At 45.9% G+C, this 21,549-nt stretch overlaps 3 protein-coding genes across 5 annotated transcripts; 2 read left to right on the top strand and 1 right to left on the bottom strand.

Moving 5' to 3' along the window:
- Positions 1–121: 121 nt before the first annotated feature.
- LOC104154129 (centrin-2) lies at positions 122–5,152 on the top strand. 2 transcript variants are annotated; one of them, XM_068957438.1, is made up of 6 exons: positions 133–243; positions 502–660; positions 1,095–1,211; positions 2,135–2,263; positions 3,012–3,149; positions 4,376–5,152. In XM_068957438.1, the coding sequence occupies exons 1-6, from the start codon at positions 241–243 to the stop codon at positions 4,463–4,465; spliced, it is 636 nt and encodes a 211-aa protein (XP_068813539.1). In that variant the 5' UTR covers positions 133–240; the 3' UTR covers positions 4,466–5,152. The 2 variants fall into 2 exon arrangements, with proteins under 2 accessions (XP_068813540.1, XP_068813539.1); XM_068957439.1 differs by lacking the exon at positions 1,095–1,211 and having other exon boundaries at positions 122–243.
- A 2,411-nt stretch (positions 5,153–7,563) lies between these two features.
- LOC104154164 (centrin-1-like) lies at positions 7,564–13,108 on the top strand. 2 transcript variants are annotated; one of them, XM_068957440.1, is made up of 5 exons: positions 7,631–7,634; positions 7,793–7,969; positions 9,710–9,838; positions 11,217–11,354; positions 11,667–13,108. In XM_068957440.1, exons 1-5 carry the CDS (start codon positions 7,632–7,634, stop codon positions 11,751–11,753), a joined length of 534 nt encoding a protein of 177 aa, XP_068813541.1. In that variant the 5' UTR covers position 7,631; the 3' UTR covers positions 11,754–13,108. The 2 variants fall into 2 exon arrangements, with proteins under 2 accessions (XP_068813542.1, XP_068813541.1); XM_068957441.1 differs by lacking the exon at positions 7,793–7,969 and having other exon boundaries at positions 7,564–7,634.
- A 956-nt stretch (positions 13,109–14,064) lies between these two features.
- On the bottom strand, positions 14,065–18,655 carry LOC104154174 (glutamine amidotransferase-like class 1 domain-containing protein 3, mitochondrial). The gene is made up of 4 exons (XM_009690446.2): positions 18,456–18,655; positions 16,562–16,733; positions 15,448–15,649; positions 14,065–14,792 (listed from the first exon to the last, which is right to left on the bottom strand). Exons 1-4 carry the CDS (start codon positions 18,561–18,563, stop codon positions 14,600–14,602), a joined length of 675 nt encoding a protein of 224 aa, XP_009688741.1. The 5' UTR covers positions 18,564–18,655; the 3' UTR covers positions 14,065–14,599.
- Positions 18,656–21,549: the final 2,894 nt, after the last annotated feature.

Genomic DNA, 21,549 nt, shown 5'->3' with positions numbered 1-21,549 from the left:
GGGCCAATCGTGTTGACGGAAAGCGGAGAGGTTATTCTCTCCCGTATATCCCCCCCTTGGATCCGCCCCAGCCACGTGTAGACCTATAGCTATCCTCCAAGCGCTTCCCGCCTCCAGTTTTCTACCAATGGGAGCGAGGGTTGCCATAGCAGCGGCGTAGGGGCATTAGCCAATGGGGAAGGGTGGCATTGATAGCCGGCTGCTGGGGACAGGGGCAGCCCAACGGCACCGGCCGCCAGGATGGTGAGTGTGGCCGAGCCGCCGCGACGCGACACGGCGGGGAGGGACGCGCGCGGTGCCGCCATCCCTCCCTCATCGGCGGAGAGACGGGGACCGGGCGCTTCCCCGGCTCCACGTTTGCGGCCCCTGTCCGCCCGGAGCGACCCTGGGCCGCGGCGAGGTCTAGGGGCTGGGGCGGCCGCTGTCCTAGGGGCCTGAGCCGCCCTTACCGGGCCGGTGCGTCGGCCTGATCCCTGTTTGCTCTTCTGTTGCTATGCCAAGGCCTCCAGCTTGAAGAAGCCCTCACTGGGAGCGACGTCCCAGAGGAAGAAAGCCAGTCCCAAGCTGGAGCTCACTGAGGACCAGAAGCAGGAGATCCGGGAGGCTTTTGACCTGTTCGACACAGACGGTACCGGGAACATAGATGTTAAGGAGTTAAAGGTAAGGATTTCCTAGTGCTAAAAGTGCAGTTGAACTCAGGTCATAAAGTAAAAGGGGCATAGGCACCTAAAAAAATGTTTTTTCCAATGTAATGACTTGCAACAGATAGGCTCATTTCCCATTGATTATAACTCCTTATTGCCGTGTCAAGTGTCTCTAGGACCACTTTGTTCTGCATTTTCTGCATTATCTTCTTCTGTGTTAGTAAAATATCAGAAAGGTTTTCTGCATCTTTTAAAAAAAAAAAAAAAGACTTTTTTTGTTAATAGTTGTGAAGGATTGCATACTTCAGAAATTAGGTTAGCCAAGCTATAGAATACACAAATGCTATTCACTTTCCTGGCTTTAGCTGTTGCAGAATATCCTCTCTGTCTCCCCATCCCTTTCCTTTGGGAAGAATAGTAATCAATAAACTAGGACTCTTTTGCTTTCAGAACTTGCTCTTCCTGTTTGCCAGTTGGGTGTCCATATTACTTAAGGCAGTAGGGAGGAGGATAACTGATTTTTGGTGGTCGCTTGCCTGTTCATCAGAGAAGAAAAAAGTACAGCATGTGAGTGTGTATAAGCAAAAGCATCCTTGAATATGCTTCTTGTAGGAGTATGGTCTTGAAGGGATGTGGAGTGTTTACTTCTTGTTTTCCCTACATGCATTGAAATAAGTCTCGTCACTAGACTGAAAAACTGATTTAAGTTCATTGTGGCCTACAAGTTTAAGGGCTTCCATCCTTGTGCCATCAGACTAAAGGCAGTTAGAATTCTGCGGAGTTGCAGGTATGATGAAAGCTTCTTTAGTAGAGTTGCTTTTTTGGAAGGTATTTTCCTATGTCTTACGTTTACCCATCTTGCTTACAACAGCATCTGACACACTTTTTTTTTTAATTCTGTAACTGTCTTGTTTCTCATTCCAGTAGCAATTCCATTGACAAGAAAGGAATAATGCTCTATTTTCCAGTAGCCTAACAAAATGCTATCTGTAGCACTGTGCTGGCGTTATGCAACAGTATGGGGTATTTTTCCTTCAAAATATTAAGGGAAGCGGGATTCTTCTATGCTCTGACAGCCTATCACAGGAATTAAAAAGGTATATACCAAAATGGGCATGCTAAGACTTCATGAAAGAATCAAGATTTTCTTAGAAAAAACTTTTCTCCCAAGATTCTGTTATATAGTTTTACCTGCCATATTCTTGTCACCTCCGACCTGGGGATGCAATGGTTGAGATGTGTTTAGGAAATCTGAGTTAACTAAAGGTGTGACTCCAGAATATGAATTGCTGCATGCCCGTTTTTCACATCTTGATGTTGCATTGTGTGTAGAAAAGCAGTGCTTTAAGACTGCTCCTGGACCTTGCAATTTCTCTTGAGACAAAGAATACTTCTTTTAACATGATATGGCATAAAGCTTAACTTTTTTTTTTTCATTCCATCATCTTCTTTACATTTTTGCATAGCTTATAATTTCTTTGTCCTTGCAGGTTGCCATGAGAGCACTAGGGTTCGAACCAAAAAAAGAAGAGATCAAGAAAATGATATCAGATATTGATAAGGAAGGAACAGGAAAAATCAGTTTCAATGACTTCTTGGTGGTGATGACACAAAAAATGGTATGTAAAATTTGAAAGTCAAAGTGGAAGCAATTTTTAAAATGGTTGAGTACCTTTCATCTCCTTTGGGTTTAGTGGTAGTTACAGGCACTGTCTTAATCTTGGCAACAAAATATGGAAAAGTTTTAATTGCAAGACGGGGACTACCCTATCATATTTTTCAAGTTAAGGTTGAAACAATGATATCATTAATAAATTTCTTTAGCAACTGGTATTGTGTGTGTGTGAAAAGGGAATAACATTGGAATCGAGATTTTTTTAACACAGATGAAAAACAGCTTTGGCCTGCAGAAAGCTGACAGGAATCTTCATGCATTATGTGGATGACAGTGTAGCAAAGTACTGTAATATTTTTTTTTATGAGCTTAAGAAAAGAAAACACACAGATGAAATCTAGGCTTTTGAAAATTGTAGAAAATATCAAGTAAAAACAAATATGTCACAGTGGAGGATCCTGATACTGAAATCCCAGAGAAATGTTTCTAGATATGGAAAGAAAAAAAGAAATCCCCCTGAAACCCTGAGGTTCAGGAGGCATGACTGTGTAAGCAGAGTTAAGGTTCTCTGACTTCCTTCAGTTTCTATGTCTATGCTTCCTGCTTCTTGGGCTTCTTTAAATTTACTCTTAAGCGAGTTTCTTGGGGTATTTTTCTAATGTTGGTATTTTCTAACTGCAGTCTTTATTTTGACTGTTACCTACAACATAACTGTTTTTTTTTCCCCCTAAACTTATGTTTACTTCCTTAAGGCCGAAAAAGATTCCAAAGAGGAGATTCTCAAAGCTTTCAAACTCTTTGATGATGATGAAACTGGTAAAATCTCTTTCAAAAACCTCAAGCGCGTAGCCAAAGAACTGGGGGAAAATCTCACAGATGAAGAGTTGCAGGTTTGTACCTGGTACAATATAAATATGAAACCATATAATGCATGAACACGCAGTGACTGCCTTTTTGTATAGCGGACATAGTAAAGTCCAGAGTACAGTGCGTCCATTAAATATGAAGGCAGTCACTGAATATTCATGTATTACTTGGTTTCATAATTACATTATTCTAAAACCTATATAAATAGTCACCCAAATCTAATCTTCCTTCTGTTTAGAGAGCTAAACCATCTTTCTGACTGGTTTGCTGAGCACTAGAGGTAATGAATGGGAATTTGTATCTGAGTAGAGGAAGGAAGCCCTTTCAGAATCAGTGAGCTTTTAGGTAAAGGCAGCAGTTTCTTCATTTTAGGTGCTGTCAGGGATCTTTATGCTTGAGCTATTATGAAAATCTCTCCTTTTCCCCAGAAAAAGTAAAAGAACTTCTGCCAATTTTTGTCTGTGGAAAAAAAATTCTGAGGCTAAAGATGAGTTAAGCATATGTGGCTGCCCAAACTATATCACAGTAATTGTCACAGTGTCAGTAGACTTGCAGTATTACGGAGTTGAGGTGATGTAAAAGGAATGACTGTTCCAAGCATTTTGTTTTCCCCAGGCAAGTTCCTATAATACAACTTATTATATATACACTCTCTCTCTCTCTCTCTCTCTAAATTTAATTTTATACATACATACACAGATATATAATATATTTTATATATGAACATATTAATATTTGATTTAGTCAGCGCTTTGTTCAGCTCGCATTGAGTTGAAACTGTCTTCCCTTACAGTATCAGTGGAACTAACAGAGACACAGAATGGTTGAGGTTGGAAGGGACCTCTGGAGATCATCTAGTCCCACCCCCCTGCTCAAGCAGGGTCAACTAGAGCACATGGCACAGGATAGCATCCAGGCAGGTTTTGAATATTTCCAGCAAAGGAGAGTCCACAACCTCTCTGGGCAACCTGTTCCAGTGCTCAGTCACCCTCCCAGTCAAGAAGTTTTTCCTCCGTATTCAGATGGAACTTCCTGTGTTTCAGTTTGTGCCCGTTGCCTCTTGTCCTGTTGCTGGGCACCATTGAAACTAGTCTTGACATCCCCTCCTTCAGATATTTGTGTACATTAATAAGATCCACCCTCAGTCTTCTCTTCTCCAGGCTAAACAGTCACAGCTCTCTCAGCCTTTCCTCATAAGAGAGACCTTATAACCTATATAACCTAATTTCTGAATACAAATGTCTTTCAGGAAATGATTGATGAAGCAGATAGAGATGGGGATGGGGAAGTGAATGAGCAAGAATTCTTGCGGATCATGAAGAAGACCAGTCTTTACTGAAACTGAATTTTATTTATTTTTGCACTTGTGCATATATGTTTGGTAGGTGCTCCAATTTTTTCCAGTCTTTTTATTCCTTTTGAGACAAAAAAGTTAGGTCAATATTTTCTTTCAAGTGGATGATCTTAAATTCATGTCTTGTATACAGTTACCAACTGCTAAACTGTTTATATATAGAAACATGGTTGCTTGTTTGTGCTTGTAAGGTTTTACACTGTTATGATTTAGATACACAAATCACATTTTCAGTGACAGTATTCAGATTTTTATTTGACTAAAAACCATGTGTCAAATGCTTATGGTTTGGTTAAGAGAGGTCTCAAAACCAGATAGTGTAAATCTGTTTTTCCCACCAGTTGAAGTGATGTTTTGGTCTAATATCTTGGTTTGGACCCAGCTGCAGTAAATTCTTTATATGATGTATTTGCAGGGATCAGCGTTTTTTACTCTGTCTTATGGAGATGATTCCCTTCTCCTTTTTTAATATGTTCTTTAAACTGATAAAGTAAGTAGACGGACTGGTGCAACTTAACTTACTGCTATTCAATCCACAAGTCTGAAGAAATCTTTGTAAAAGAAAGGGAAAGTTACCAGTTCTGATGATTAGAGCTCTGTATGTTTTGGGGGAATATTCAGTGGCTTCAAATGTAAGATTGTATTTAAAATAAAGTTTCTTATTTTAAGCCATCAGAGTTGTGGAAAGAAGTATACAAAAATATGAACAAATCAGCTGGTGCAGCATTCCGTCTGATTTACTAGCAAACAATAAAACAATTCTTCCAGGTACTCTTTTCAGAGCTTCAACTTTTAAATAGCCTTCAGAAGGGTTCTCGTTGCTAAGTGTTTCCCTACAGAAGCAGAAGCTACAGCATATTCTGTCTTTGAAGTGGTATCTATCTGAGGTAAGTGTGTAATTGAGGGGTAGCCCTTTCCTTGTCTTGGGAGGAAACAAACTCCCATGTCTTACAAACAGAAGTAGCTGATTCAGAAATCTCTCTAGATTCCTCCCTCTCTACTGTCAGGCAAGAGGAGGAGAGACTTCCCCCCCCCCCCCCCGCCCCAGAAATTGTAGCCTCTTCCTGACCCCAAAATCTAATCTATTCCTCTGCTTTTCAGAGTTAGTATCTACTTTTTTCCCAGTGCAGCCACTGAACGTTTAGCTTACATCCACAACTCGTGAACATGGGAAAAATATAAGACTAAATGGAACAGCAAAGTAAATAATAAGGGAATACTGCAGTGGTGTAGGCAAATTTAGTTAAAGCCCTTTTCTCATTTTAAAAAAGAAATGTCTTGTCTTTGTTTTGGCATTGTGTGTAAATCAGAAAAACCACTGCAGGGTAGAAAAGATTCTTGCCATGTGTGGTCTGGTAAAATATCCATGCTACAGAAAACTATTCATAAAATCAGATTTCTAATTGTAGCAGAAGGCATGTAGAGAAATAGTAAGTGATAAATTGCACACAAAAAGCTCTGATTACTTAATTTATCAGTTAATGTACAGTTGTTGCTTTTCTGAACATTCTTTACTCCTTTATCCAGTCTACCTCAGTCTTCAGTGGTGGTAAGTCGTCTGTTGTTGCTGCATGGTCCATGGTTTTGATAACTTCTGCTGTGCAGAAATCTGTTTCCTGGTCTTCATTTTAAACTTCATCACTGATGAACAGAAGCATTAGAGGTTGACCAAAACATGCATGATGTAGATCACTCACTCTCTCAGCTTACTGCATTATTTCAGATGTCCAGGCAGGGTAGTTGGGATTTTAGTTTTGAAGGCCTTATCACAAATTCCAAATGCAGGATAACTGAGTTAGTTACTGGCAACCATGCAAGGAATTTTGTGTATCACCCATCTTTCTCTAGGAGTAAACATCCAGAATGGGACCAACCTGTTTTAAAATAATTTATTGCATGAATCCTAAGGAGCACTCGTTTTTTCAACAGAGTTGCAGGATTCACAGCCCTGCAACTTGGGATAAGACAAACTGATCTGGGTGTGTATTACGCTCCCTCTCTGCCTGAGATCCAGTGCTGTTTATGGGAGAAGCAGCTGAACGGTACCAGTGGTGCTGCCAGAAGCATTAAGTTGGAGACTTGCTCAGCACTCTGCTTGCACACAAGAACCGAGTGACAACAGGCAGAGCAATGGGCTGCCTGCGTCTGTGCAAAGGCGCTCAACTGGTAAAGCCTGCTTGTGTCTAACGCTTCAGCAGTCTGGTAATGTGCAAACACTGCTTGTATTTTTTTTCCCCAAGGCTGGGGACTTGCAACACTTCTCTTTTGTTATTTCAAAAGTAGTAAGCTGCAGTGAAAGCCTGTTCCTGGGAGGAAGTACACTAACGCTGTCTTTTGGCTGATGGACTACCTAGGGTCATGTTCATTGCAGTATTATGTGTCTTCTATTCCCTTGTCAAAGGCGTTTGCAAGTGGCCTGAGGTGTGAAAAGCAGTTGGGTTCCTACCTCATATTTGTGCTCCTACGCTGAAGGCAGCGTGGCGCTTGAAGCCGGGAGTACCTCTCAGTTAAAAACCAGCACCTTCACCCCTGTCTCTGCACAGAAAAAGAAAGTGGTAGGCACAAAGCTGTCATAGGGGTTGGGGGCAGGGGGGAGGGAGAAGAACAGCTTCTTGCAGATGCTGAAACAGATGGCGGACGCATGGGAGGAGTCAACGTCTCCCACTGAACCCGCACGCACAAACATGCTAGTTGTAGGCAGTAAGTGCTGGCAACGCTGGGACTGAAGGATAAGTGTCATGTCCTGAGTTCCCCGATGAACAGATGTGGGAGAGGGAAGAGGTGGTGGCGCAAGGAGGGGTTCCCGAACAGCGGGACCTGGGAGAGAAGCAGGGGGCCCAGAGAAGCGAAGGGGAAGATCGCGGCGGCAGGAAGGACGCCGGGAGCGGGGAGGATCCTGCCCGTCAGGACGCGGGGAGGCGAAGGCCGCGGGCCGCTCGAGGCCGGTAGCTGCGGACGGCGCCCGGCCACGACGGGAAAACGGGCGGCGGGATCGCCCTCGCCGCGGGGCGGCAACGGTGGCCGCGGAGGGCGGGAGCGAGCGAGCGCCTCGGCCAATCGGCGCGCGGCTTCCTCCTGAGGAGCAGGAGCGCCAGCCAATGAGAGGCCTGGTTGCCATGGCGCCGCGTGGCGCGGCGGCGGCGGCGGCGGGATGGTGAGAGCCGCGGCCGGGCTGGTCGCCCCGCTCCCGTCCCAGGCGTGTCTGAGGGGAGCGGGGCGGGCAGCCGGGGTGGGGGGGGAGGCGGGAGGCGGAGGGGGGGCCGGGTGCGGCCCTGCCTTCCGGTGCGAGCCCCGCGGCGGTCCGTCCCGCAGCGGCGCGGCTCCGCGGAAGGCGTCGGCAGCGCGAGGGCCGCGGCGGAGGCGCAGTCGCCGGGCAGCGGAGCCCCGGCCGCCGCCCCCCTCGGCGAAGGGCAGAAGCAGCAGCTGCGAGAAGCCTTTGACTTGCTCGACCCTGATGGCTCGGGACAAATAGACGTCAAGGACCTGAAGGCAAGAACCTGAAAATGCCGCGCGTTGGCGGAGCAGCGCTGCCAGGGCGGCGGGAAGCGAAGCGGGCAGCGTCTGAGCTCGGCGGAGCGGGGACTCCAGGCGCGGCCCCGCCGCGCAGCCCCGCGCGGCCGCCTTGCTTCTTGCCTCTCTGCCAGAAGAAAATCCGGGCAGGAGCAAGGACCGCCAGCCACATACCTAGAGATCCCCCACTTGCCTGCCGTGCTGCTGAGTCACGCTTTCATCTGTGCGCCAGGCTAACGTTAACCTCTGCTCCAAGTTAGCTCCGTGTAGACGTCATTTAGACGATCCTAAAACAGGGCGCAGGTGCGCAGCGCGTCCTTAGCTACCCTTGTCACAGACGGAAATTGATATTATTGCAGTGGTGTTGTGCCTGCGCTGGGAATTTATAGCAGGGTGTAGAGCTTGTCATCTCCTAGCTGCCGGTCCTAACTCAGCCCAGCTCAGTAGGGTGTTTCAGGTCCTTCTTTTGTCGTGCTGCGGAAGAAATGCCGGGAGTCTCCTGCCCTGTCTTTCTTCGCAGCAGCCCCCTTCCCCAGGAGGTTCGGGGGAACGTCAACTTGCTATAGGACATGCAGGCAAAGTTGTCTAAACTCCCTACCCTCTAACAGGCTTTACAAGGGACAGCAGAAATCGCTGCACTTGAAGTGTGCCTTTCGGCCTGCCGCTCTTAGGGGTGTATTTGTACGATGTGAGGAAGCCATGTCAGAATCGGGGATCCCCTGAGGCTGGGAGGAATGACACCGTTGCTTTGTGACCATAGTTGCACCTGGAACTTGAATTACTGTAGTCAAACACAAGCGACAGGCAGTAAGCATAACTGTTGCAAACAGGGCTAATCGTTTACAAGCACCTGATAAATGCTGCTAAGATGTTGTTACAAAGCAATTACTGTTTGCCTTCCATTGCTTTTGGACCGCTTGCTGTGCTAACAGACTTTGCTGCCTTAATTCCAAGTGATTATGCAGCCAGCAGTGATGTAGGGATCGTGCCAACTTTTTAGCCAGGTTTTCTTTGGAGGGACTGGAGCCTTCCTTCTCGTTGGCCTTTGCCTGCAGTTCTCCTCTGAACTTTCTACAATCTCATGCTACTGAAGTTAAACAACTACAGGACCTTGTTCTGTAGAGACAAAGGTGCAGTGCATTGCAGCAGGGGAGTAAGAAGGAGCTGTTGGGAATGGTAAAGGGTGGTCATGCAGCAAGCAGGTATTGCTACTAGAGACTGTGCCTTGAGAAGTAGCAACCTGAACCTCTAACGGGAGCTGAGATAGCCTTCGCATTCCAAGGAGTGTTACTTTTAGTAATCTAATTTCAGCAACATCTTTTACTCTGTGGCCTGATAAAAAAGTGTTTTGGGTGCTAAACTGCAATATGAGGGCAAAAAATGAGCATCTGGAACAGGACTTGGGGGGGGGGGGCTGAAACTTCTTAAGCGGATTTGGTCATCAAGATTAGTCTCATGGACCCGCACAGCCTGTTAGCATAGGCCTGGATTCATTGCAGAGTCGGCAGAGCTAGAAGAGCCCTGCTTCATTATCTCTCTATTGGCAGGCTTTTTGTCTTGTTACCTTTGCATATAGTTTCCAATGTGGCAAAAAGTTCTAGTGCTTCCCCCCACCTCCACTTTCGTGTACCTGGTTGTTTCAGACATCTTCGCCTCTTTGCTTCTGTCTGACTTGTCCACCAAGACAGACAGACACTGGGTTGTTTTCTCTTTTGGCAGATACCCCTAACAGCTCTGGGCTGTGAACTCAGGAAAGAAGAGATGAAGAAGATTATCTCTAAAGTTGATGAAGATGGGTCAGGGAAGATAAACTTTGAGTCGTTTCTGCAGGTGATGACTCAGAAAATGGTATGTGAATCTGGCTGGTCACAAAGACAGATTTTTCTTGCCTAGCTTTACAGTGCAGGTCCCCACAATAGCACTCTGGCTCCCTGCAGGGGAGAAACAGGAGTTTTTCAGTTTCATCCAAGCTGTTTTTGATATCTACCCTAGGGTGAATTGTGCTTAGCCCTCCTTTCTCTTTGTTTGGACTATGCAGAAAGCAAGACAGCTAGCTCAGCTAGAGAATAGCTGCTTTTTAGCAGACAGCTCCTCCCTGTTCTGGAGTGCACTGAGCAGACAGAACATCTGGGATCTTCACTGGGAGGCTGAAGGACTCAGAACAATCCAGGAAAGGATCCATCTTTTAGCATTCAAACTACTGCAGAGGCCAACATACCATGTGGACTGATGCTGCCCCCTTTCCTTCCTTAAACCTTTTCACACAAAATTTTGGTACTGTGCCCATAGTCACACGGTTTTTTATTTTCTTCGGACAGCAGTAAACAAATGTCGTACATCAGATGAACGTGAGCAATTCACCATCTGTAGAGAAATCATTCCTCAAAACCCACTGACACTGTCAGCACCTCCTGCAAGCAGCATCCACTCAGTTTTGTGGAGCTTCCTAAGAGCTCTTGTCCGTATCAGCTCTAAATCATGTTCCCTTGTCCACATCACCCATTCTGATATTCCTGTGACTCAAACACCTCTGTATCCTCTAGTCCCGACTGTGCGTAGACATAGGCCATTCCAGAAGAGCACCAACTTGCCTGGTCCTGCTTCTGTCATCTTTGTGATTTCATTGCAAGGCTTTGTGGGATGCACAGGAGGTGACTGGGGCATATCTGGTGTGGCCATTCCCTTGTCACTGCCATCATAGTTGCCACAGTGTGGGCTATGCTTGGACCCGTGCTAAGAGGTAAGTATAGATCCAAGTTTTCCCCCTATTAATGCTCTGGAGTTCAGTCAAAGCCCAGACCTAAATGCCAGCTTGTATATGCATTGCCTGTGTGCAAGGTGAGGGCTGGAGCACAGGCAGGCTCACTTTTGAAGTAATATATAGCTGTAGCCATTGGCTCATTCTTGGCAACTGCTTCCTCCCCCAGTAGTTCTGCTAATCCCCCTCTTCCTGACAAAGCATGGTCAGGATATTCCCAGCCAAGTCCCCATGCTGTTCAAACAACTTTGCGTGGAGTTTTTCCTTTAATACACAATAACATGGAGGGGGGGAATAAAAGCAAATGTGAAATAGCAGTGGTAAATAACTCTGTTATGGCCATGTTTTCCCCAAAATGGTGTCTTGAATTTTGATTCCAAATGTTTGCTGGCTGAAGTGCTTGACTAGCGATTGTAGAGTGGTATGATGTCATGCTTGCATGGTGGCATTTTTCGTTTCCTTGCTAAGGCGGAACCATATTCGAAAGAGGAGATCCTGAGAGGTTTCAGGCTATTTGATCATGATGGCACTGGCAAGATCTCCTTCGAGAAACTCAAGCTGGTGGCTGTTGAGGTTGGGGAGGACATCACGGATGAGGAGCTGCAGGTTTGTGAAGTACAAGCACGTTCCTCCTGTGCTCTGCTCTGGGGGGGTAGGGGCATGCCTTAGAGAAAAGGAAGGTTTGGGGGAATGCTCCGTGTTGCTTTGCAAGGGACAACTCACCACTGCTGCTCTGATTTATAAACCTTCCTCCTCTCAAATCTCCATCATGTGTCCAAATGCTAAAGTCTAGTGCAAGGTCTCTGTCTCACTTGGGATTAAATTGAAGTCTTGCTGAGATTTTAAGTGGTGTTCAGGCTTTCTGGGTCGCCACCCTCAGAGCCCACCTAATCTGGTCTCAAAATTGCTATCCCACAGGAAATGATTGATGAAGCAGATTTGGATGGAGATGGGCAAGTGAATAAGCAGGAGTTCCTGCGGATCCTGATGCTGACTGACCCATAACTACATGATTATTTTTCTTCTCCTGTTCCATTGTAAACAATAGGTAGCAACGTCACTTTTCTCCAACTTCCTTAGCTTTTGTGAGTTTTACTCTGTTGCCTTTTCTAGGCGTGGAAACACACCAAGATATTGTTAATGTTTTATCTCTGGAGTCGATTTTTGTGCTCTGCTATTGCAAGCAGTTTTCCACATCCCAGTAAACAATGTTGTTACTAGTTCTATGTCTGTGTGGGTTGGTTCTAAGTTTGAAATTGGTTCAAATTCTCCAGCTAGTGCCTGGAGTTCTCCTTCTTGTAATTACAGCCTGTTGCTTTTCAGCCTATCCAATAAATTAGTCAAAATGCTCTTTACTCTCAGAATACGCTGTATAACTCTCAGAAGTTAGTACTGATGTCAGAAACTTCTGTACCTTTCCTGAACTCCTGCATCTGTGCAAAAGATATGAGTTCAAGGAATTGGATGCAGGGCTTTTGTAAGGTAAGGTAATGTATGTCCTAGGCTTTGGATCCCTCTTCAGAAAAAGCCATATGGGAAAAAATTCTGCAGCTCTGAGGCCAGGAGATGTAATGAGGTCTACTATTCGTTTGTGCTTCCTGCCTAATAAAATGCAAATTCAAGTTGAATGTTGTTCTGAGGTTGGGATACTCGTGACAGTTCTCTGAGAGGGATTCTCTAAGGACCAAGAGACCAGTCAGCAGGCCTTTCATGATGGTAACTGTTTTCCCTACTCTCCCTGGCAGCTGCTCTCCCACACCTGGCTGACGCTTTATATCTTGGAAGCTTTTACACCTTTGGAAACTTTATGGAAGACAGCCAATGGGTTGAGAACGATTGGTAGGGGGATCAGTGAAAAAAAGTACCACAGAAAAAAAGTGATTGGATAAGCTCCATTTTCGTAAGAAACCTGGGTAAAATGGTGGTTTACACGATTCTGGGCTATTCTGTCCCTCCCAGAAACGTTGGTGCCCCTCTTTGCAGCACCGCTGCAGCATGTGGATAAATTCCTTCCCACTCTGGTCCTCAGTGGAGTCTTGAAGGGTCCTGCCATGTTGATGAGAGTAAAAATGTGCCAGTGTTTTGAAAAGGATTTAAAAGCCTGAAGAATTTGCTTACAAGAGAGACAGATGATAGTTGCGGGCTTAGAAAAAAGATGTCTTACACTGAAAGAACTGAACAGCTCAGTCTGTAAAAGAATTATATAATGCTACTTGAATAATAATAACCTGTATAATGAGAACATACCAGCTGCCATCTAAAGGGCTCTTCAACCTAATGGAGACAAACCTGTCAGTATCCAGGTGCTGGAGGTATACTCTTCAACTACAAGAGAGAAATAAAACATGGCTTATTCTAAATGGCGTGGATTAACTGTGGGAATGACCTGTCAAAAAGTGTCTTCAATAGTGTCTGTCAATAGTGTCTTCAAGTCAAGACTGGATCCTCTTAGAGGGGTTGTTTCAGTCAAATGTAAGTTACTGTGCTCATTACAGCTCCTGCAGAGTGTTTGGATTACATAGACAAATTGTCCTTTCCTGGCCTGTGATACTAGGTTATTTTTAGTGTCTTTGTTTGCCAAGCATTTCTAATCACCCAAACCAGTGTACAGCTTGCCGTTCAAGTTTGAGCTAGACAGCTATCTCGTTGCAATGCAGAATTTTCTTCCACAGTGGATCGTTTTCTAAATAAAGTGACTAGGATTTGCACCGCTTTCTTTAGGATGCCTAGACAGCACCCTGGACTCTTTCTGCTTAGGAGTAGTATAGAAAGCTGCTTCCTACATACTCTATGCTATCATAGCAGGTCTTCTGTTAACACAAGAACAGAATATAACCTCTTCCCATTACAGAATCACAGAGTAGCTGAGGTTGGAAGGGACTTCTGGAGATTATCTGGTCCAACCCTTGCTCAGGCAGGGTGAGCTAGAGTGGATTGCTCAGGACCATGTCAAGTCAGGTTTTGAATATCTCCAAGGATGGAGACTTCACAACCTCTCTGGGTAACCCGTTCCAGTGTTCAGTCACCCTCATTAGTCTTTGATGCTAATGTTGGCTTAGTTATTTACTTCAGCATGGAGAAGAAAATCAGTCCAGAATTCCTACTTCCCTTTTTCACTAATGAATGCCATATTCATACCCCAGTCTGAGTTCTGGTGCATCCAAGCAAAACAAGTGTGGTTTGTAATTGGTGGCTTCTTCCCATACCATTCTCCCCATTCATTGGCCAACCAGTAGCACTAAGAGTGCCTCCCAATATGGAGTACAGGGCAAAGATAAAAGAATGTCATTCAGTGAAGGAGAATTCAGCACACATAGCAAGTGTCTACTTTTATTCAGTAGCAGAATCATTTTCCTTCCTTTGGCCACTAATACATCCATTCTATGAGGTGGTAGTGCATGGGGAGCTTTGAACCAGCAAAGACAGATTTGAAAAGTATCTTCGAAAGGGACAAATTCCTGTTTATACATGATATGCAGATGCCAGGTTAGTCCAGTCATGACTGAAATGACCCAGACAACTCCTTTACTACTCACAACCAAAGACAGTAGCTGTATCTCAGCCCTGTGGAGACCTGGCATCTGCATATCAGCTTGATGCACACCAACACTCCAGTTACTGCCATTTTGTGGTCAGTTCAGTAAGTGATATGTCCTTGGCAAGGCACAGCAATGCTTTCATTGCTCCAGTGTTCTCCCTCCTCGGCAGCCAGCAGTGGTTTAGTGGGGGAAAGAACTCTATTTATAGAGTAGCAGTTTTCCTATTGACTTGTGGGTGTAAAGGGGGAAGGACATTGTCTTATGCTCAGTGCTTGCACTCTGGAAGAGTTGGCTCCTTCGGCTTTGTGGCGTTCAGGCAAGTCTGACCACTTCTTTGACCATTTTTCCAATACCATCATAGATCTCATGAATGGGGGCATTACACATGAAGGCACTGGTGGTCACCAGTTTGTTCTTCACATCCACGTGAATCTCAGTGACATGTTTATTCACATGCTTGCAACCGAGTTCCTTCATGGTCTCAGCAGTCTTTGCATAAGGCCATCTACAAGAATAAGAGAATAAACACTGTGTGGAGAAGCTGTTATTGCAGAGAAAGATCCGACAGAGGCCTAGGGTGAAAAGCCTGCGAATGCCTCATGGCAACAACTCCAAGGCTACTACAGAGAAATAAATAGTCCCTACAGAAAGCCAGCTCAATAGGATCCAAGCCTTTTTTTGTCAGAGGAATTTCTCAGGAGCTATAGAACTAAGCAGGAAAACCTCCAGATTACAGTAAGTTACAAATCCTAAGTAAAGCCAAAATAAGACCTTGATGCAAAGCTATAGACATTCCCTACTTAACCCTGCCCCACTCCAGACTTCGCATTTGCACTTGGTTTCTTCAGCAGCTTTCTACAAATGAGCTTACTTCCCAGCTAAACAGCAAGAACCTGTATATCCTTTCCTACCCCTGGAAGAACTCAGTCACAGCTTTCATGGATGAGTAAGGGCAGTTCAAACCCCTCCCTCTCATACCAAGTGTTGTGCAACCAAGATCCTGCCCAGCACCTGCTTGACTTCATAAGACAATGGTCTGACGTCTTTCCTACCCTGGGACCAAGAGGAACATGAGACCAGGTGCTGCATACATTGGGGAGGGATGTGATCATGCAATGTTCAAGATGAGATTTTTGTATAAGCACTTCGGGATTACTTACTTCTCACATTCTGTGTCATGACCCACAGTCAGCTCACAGCCTGGGAAGATTTTGGCTGCCAGCACTGGGGAAATGCAGCACAAGCCAATGGGCTTTTTGGCAGCATGGAATGCCTTCAGTATGTCTTCCACCTCTTTGGAGACTATGCAGTTCTTCCCTTGGGTGGCCCAAGTACTCAGGTTTTTAGCCACTCCAAAGCCACCTGAGAAAAGGGAAATGGATGAGACAGGAAGATGAGTACTCAAGGGCAGAATTTTTATGTCAGAATTGACCCAGTAGAATGCTAAAATGGATTTGGTGGATGGAAACATTTGTCCAATGTTGACAAAAGAGCTAAAATATACAAACTAAAGTTTTGTGAGCCTCTGAATATTTTTCAATTCCTGACTGTGAGGAGATGAGACTCCAAAGCACCTTTGTTGCTTCTAAACAAAACTGAGCTGGAGAGGTATCAATGCTCTGTTACCCTCTGTGTCACCTATGAGCTTTTCTGTCCAGAATTATGGTGGAGCAAGCTTACAGGTTTTTGCTTGTCATTTAATCCTTGCTCCGGGGGTAGTCCATCCACACTGAAGTCACTAGGCCATAGTTTCACCAAAGACTAATTACCAGAGCAATGAAGCTTTCCACTTTTGAGTCACTCTCTCTCTCTGTCCTAGCTTCTCCTAATAAGAGGGTAGTGATTCCGTGATTCTGTGGTGGTATGCGTGTTGGTGTAGGAGGGGATATTGCGGTTACGTCCTTTCATCAAGTAGAGACAAGTGAAGTACATGGTACAGAGGATAATAAGTCAATCAACAGTTATCTGCCCTCTCCTCTTGGGAGTAAGCTTCTCCATTGCTACATGTTCTTGTGACACAAGAACAACCAAACAAACTAGCACCAGCACAGATGGAAGATGGCCATCCTTCCAATCCCTTCCTTCCTCCAGACTGTCCTCTTCCCCAGTGGTTCCACCTAGTTCCTCTCCAGGGCACAAATCCCATGTCACTCAAGGATCTTGGCATTACTCTAAGCCCTTCCCCCAGATCACAGAATAGTTGAGGTTGGAAAGGACTTCTGGAGATCATCCAGCCTAAAACCTTGGGCTTACAGACCCCACTTGCCATCCTACCTGGTATAATTAGGGCATCCAGCCCCTTGACATCCAGCTTAGCTAGATCCTTGATGTTGCCTCTGGCTATTCTGGCACTTTCAACTAGCACATTGCGCTTCTCCTGAGTTGGTTGTCCTTTCATATGGTCCACAACATGCATCTGGTCCACATCAGGAGCATAAACTTCTGCCTGGGGAGAGAGGGTAAGGCCTGTTATTCTTTGAGCATGCATCCTAGGCACTGTTACAAGGCCATAGATAGTGAATTAAAAGGGCTCGAGTTCCTTTGTTAGCTTGGCTGGTGAACACTGACCCTCAGGCTCACCTGTATCTGACATTGGCACGGGGAAGGTTACTGTCACTGGGAGGAGAAAGTTATTACTGTGCAGTAGCTTCTGCACAGGGAGCACTTGCACTGACTTTGCAGGGACAAGGGTATTAGTCGAAAGTGAAGAATCTAGTCCACACTCCTTATTTGGGGGGCTGAATTTGGGGAGAGGGGGGCAGCCACTCCTTCCTCTTCTAGAAACTAAGGTGTTCCAAGAGCCATCCGTGAAGCTCATTTCGTAGAGGTTGCCATCCGTGTCCCAAACAACCACCTTTGCAGTGACAGCCCCAGCCCTGCCCTGGCTTTCCCCCCCACCAAGCGAAGGACAGCACAGCCCTATGCCTAGCTGGGCATTGCACCTGAGGGGACTTGTGGGCTGATTTGCCAGTCTACAGCTGGGTGCTGACTGGCCAGTCAAGACGTGAGAGCTGATGGGCCAGTCATCCTGTGGCTGCTGATGGCCCAGCAAGCTGCTGTCCAACCCTGTGCCTCCATCAAAGACAGTAATTTAAGTTTCTTCCCTCCAGCCTCTGCTTTCCCAAAGCCCAGAGGATTTCATTACCTTGAAAATGCTTCCCCTTCCTTCAGAAGGGCTTCAAGCTGGCATGCAGAAATTAAGGGTGGGAAGTGGCAAACAGACAGATTGAGTGATGGATTTTGCGATTGTGCAGGCTTTGTTTCTTTAGGCAAATAGGATGAAAAAAAAGGCGGGGGGAGGGAGGAAATGCCTGAGTTTCCTCCGCTAGAGGTCCCCTCCAATCAAGGGATGAATCTGCCAATTTGAAGTAAGGCAGGAGGGGAACAACTGCAGAAGCTCCAGGAGAAAAAGAAAAGAGACAAAAATACAGACAGCGGAGAAGAGGTTGGACACATCTCACCTTTAACCCAAACTGAGAATACACACTCGGAAGACTTTGGAATTGGGTCGGCTAGCTCTGCAGCGCATGCAGATCACCACTGCACCTTTTAGTCAGTGGAGCAACGCTAATTTCCAGGAGAAAAGCTCTGGCCCAGATTTGTGGGTGGCTCAGAGCTAAGGATCATGTAACGCACAGCTTCTCTCCTTCCCCTTCCACTCTTGCAGAAGGGCTATAGTGAATATTTGCATGCTAAGCAGCTGCTTGAGGCTTGCCTTTTTCAATCCTTTTGCAGTTTAACTCACAAGAACTCATCTATCTTCTATTATAGTCTTCTAGGTTTTAAAAAGATGTATTTGAAGAAGCCAAAAACAGTAATAGCCTTTTAAACAGAAACACCAGAGCAGAAAAGAGGAAATGCCAGCCAAAAAGAATACAGGATGCATTTAGGAATGTTTGCTTCAGAGCTTGGGTACGCCCAGCAAGGAGCACCCAGCCAACCCCTTTGTAGAGCAAAGCCGTAAGAGCAAAGCATAGACAGGGAGTTCTCCACGCTCACTCGACAGCTCCTATGCTGTGCTCTTCCCTTTGACTCGAATCGCTTTTGCTCTGCAGTGAGCCCAGCAGCAACAGGGAGCTTTTGCAAGAGAGAAGAAAGAGAGAGCAAAAAGCAGAGCAGAGCAAAAGGAGTCACAGATGGGGCAGCAGCCTGCCGGGGTGCCTCTTACCTGTGCCCCCTCCCTGCTGAGATGCACCAGCACAGCAGAAGACTCGTGGATCTCACTCCCATCGTACACCCCGCAGCCAGCCAGCACAACAGCCACTTTCTTTCCCATGGTCACCACCAGAGTGGGAGGATTCCCTGGAGAGCCCCAAATTGCTGTGCCTCTCTTTTCACTGCCTGGAGCCTTTTATAGCACAATCCCTCCTCCAGGAGCAGGTGGGGCCAGGAGGGCCGGGCTGAATTTCTTCCTGGCAGGAAGATTTTGTTTCCAGTGCCACAAGCAGGGCATGTAAATATTATTTGTTGCCTAAACTGACTGCTCCCTTGCAGACCTTCTTCACAGCACGTTGTCCCGAAAGTATCCCCAGCTGACGTGACCTGTTCAACAGAGCAGCTGTGTTTTTCCTTCTTCTCAGCTGTCAATTTTCCATTCTGTTTCAGACTAAAGCACCAAAATCTTTGTACATGTGATGGCATCGAAGGGAGCCAGCCCAGAGCAAGCATTCAAGCTAGTGAATTTCCTCTGTGTGCCCCATTTTCCAAACCCTGGACTGCATAGGCAGCCTCTCTCTTTTAACACCAAGTTTCCCTTCTCGTACCTTAAATGTTCTCACCCTCACACCCTGTCTCTGAAGAGCAGTTTTCACCCAGTTGCAGTTGTTCCCTGGCCGTTGGGGCTTGAGGTTAGAAATGAAAAACTGGAGTCTTCATCAACAGCACCAGCTCTCCAAGAAGATAACACCACCAGCTCTCCAAGAAGATAACACCACCAATTGTCAGGAAAGTGGTAGCGTGGTAAGGAGAGGAACTGACAGATCTCTGACCTCCTAAGGGGCACCTGGCAGCAAGGTTCCCAGCATGTGGTGAGGAGACTCCCTTGCTCCTGCGGAGACCTCTTCTTCCCTGTCCTTGGAGCGTTCTCAGCTGAGAAGATTATGAACCTCTCTTTACTTCAGCGTTGCACTGTTGAAGTAATCCTGGCTTGCTAAGGCTATCTTGCTGTTCTTCAGAGAAGAACAGAACTCCTGCAACATGGCTGGAAAATGTTTTTCGGGGCTTATTTATAAGGATTTTTCCTTGGGTCTCTATCATATTTGGAAAAGGCATGAAGTGTATCCAGTGTTTAGTGAAATATTTTGGCAAGCTTTTTATTCACAGCAGGCATGAGGAGGATATTCACTGCTAAAACATGTGTCTTCAGTTAGTACATGCATCTCTTAAAATGAGTGATATCAGGCACCACATACTCCTAAGCTGTTATCTTTACAAATGGGGGAAAAAAACACGTGTGTGATGGGTGGAGAGAGGACTTGGTGAAGTCCAGCTAATCCAATGCAGGCTGTTCCCTTCAGTTACTTTTATTATACAGAAAAGGAGTTAAACTCTGAGACACGTGTGGAAAACGCCAGAAGCATTTTCCCTGCTGTTTGGTTCGGTGTCTAAGGTATTGTAAGTGTGATTTAGAAACTTATTATTTCCTCTTATACGAAAAAACAGCTGAATCATGCTGCAGCTTGAACAGATAGTTTCTTCCTCCTTCAACGGGTTGCAGAGCAGCCCTGTTAGTGGTGAGGCAAAGGCAACTGATTTAAAAAAACTTAGCGCTTGCGGCAAACCGCATCGTCTAGCTCTATGCGTTGCAAACTGACTAAGCGGGTTCACCCTACTGAAATAATTGGTCAGCTGTAACTGGACAAACTAGGCTTGTTTCAGTGCTTTTTTCCTCATGTGACAAGTCCTATCTCAGTAGATACATGGAACCTACCTGCAATAGACTTTTTCTGGATATTTATCCGGAAATAGATATTGAGCTTTAGTATTAACACCTTGCTCTAATTAGCAAAGATAACTGTGAAGAAACCGTATTGCCTTAAAGCTCTTCTTGAAGGGTGAACACAATTAAAGATAACTGTCCTCCAAAGCACTGAAGAAATCTGGAAGGTTTGGGAGCCATTAAAGGGGTCCAGCTGATCAGTGGGAGCATGCTGCCGTACCTTACCTGGCTTGGAGAGCAGGAGGAGCAGGGTCCCTTGGCGTCATCTGTGGACCCTGCCAATCTAGGATTGTTCTGAGTGCTGCTGCAGATCTGACACATCTGGGATGGTCCTGGAGGCCTGACTTCAGGCTGCAGCACTGCCCACACTCTCCACAGCTCTGAGACTGATTTCAACATGCCAAGGAACATGCCCTATGAGAGAACATGGTGCCGAATCTACCAAGAGGAACATCACAGCTTGCTGCTGTAGGGCCTCTGTGGAGGCATCCTTGGCCAGTTCAGTAAACTCGGTGTGAAGCTGATACTGTTCTCTACCTTTTGTCTTGTCAAGAGGCCGAGAACAGGATTTGTTTTGACTGGGCCTGCTAGGAGCCGAGTGCTCCCCAGGAGTAGAGCCTACACTGGTCCACTGCTCCTGGGAAGCCAACAAGACTCTTCTAGATTTTATGCTCACACTGACAGCTTCCAGAATTTATGTTTCCACTGACACCTCCGTCATGAAAACTACGCAGGAAAAGGAGGCGTTCCCGGGGAACGTGCACAGAGAGGCTGGATTACATGGAGGTGGACCAGCACATGGACAGAAGTCACTTTTAAGGGGAACGGCATTGAATCTTCCCTGGGTTTTCCCAGCACAGAACAGTGGTGCCAGGCATTCATAGCTGTGACAGGGACAAACAGCAGGGCCATGGCCAGTGTTAGGAGAAATTACTGGTCCCCCAGGAGCTCCTGGGCTTGAAAAGTGCTTGTTTGCTCCAGCAAGATAGATTCTTTAAAACACCCTAATTTTAACTAGTGCGATTTCCTCACTGGCAATGGCAAAAAGGCAGTAATAGTAATAAACCCTTAACATTATTTTTCAAGTGTCTTTTTTAACAAGGGTTAATCAACAGTAAAATTAACAGGCCCCTGGAGGGAGCTACCAGCAGTCCATGCTGACTCACAGACTGAAATTTATTGCAGCTAGGAACTCGTTTGCATTTCCTCCTTCCACGCAGAGAGGAACGCTAACAGAAGATGTTTGTAGGGAAAAGGGGTGGAGAGCAGGGAGGAACAGAGGCCAGTGGAGTTGGTTTGGTTATAAAGAGCTAGGGAGGAAAAG

This window comes from Struthio camelus, chromosome 11 (assembly GCF_040807025.1).
Source record: "Struthio camelus isolate bStrCam1 chromosome 11, bStrCam1.hap1, whole genome shotgun sequence".
NCBI lineage: Eukaryota > Metazoa > Chordata > Aves > Struthioniformes > Struthionidae > Struthio > Struthio camelus.
Note: the sequence above shows the minus strand (reverse complement) of the source record. Positions and strands in the feature narration are given on the sequence as shown.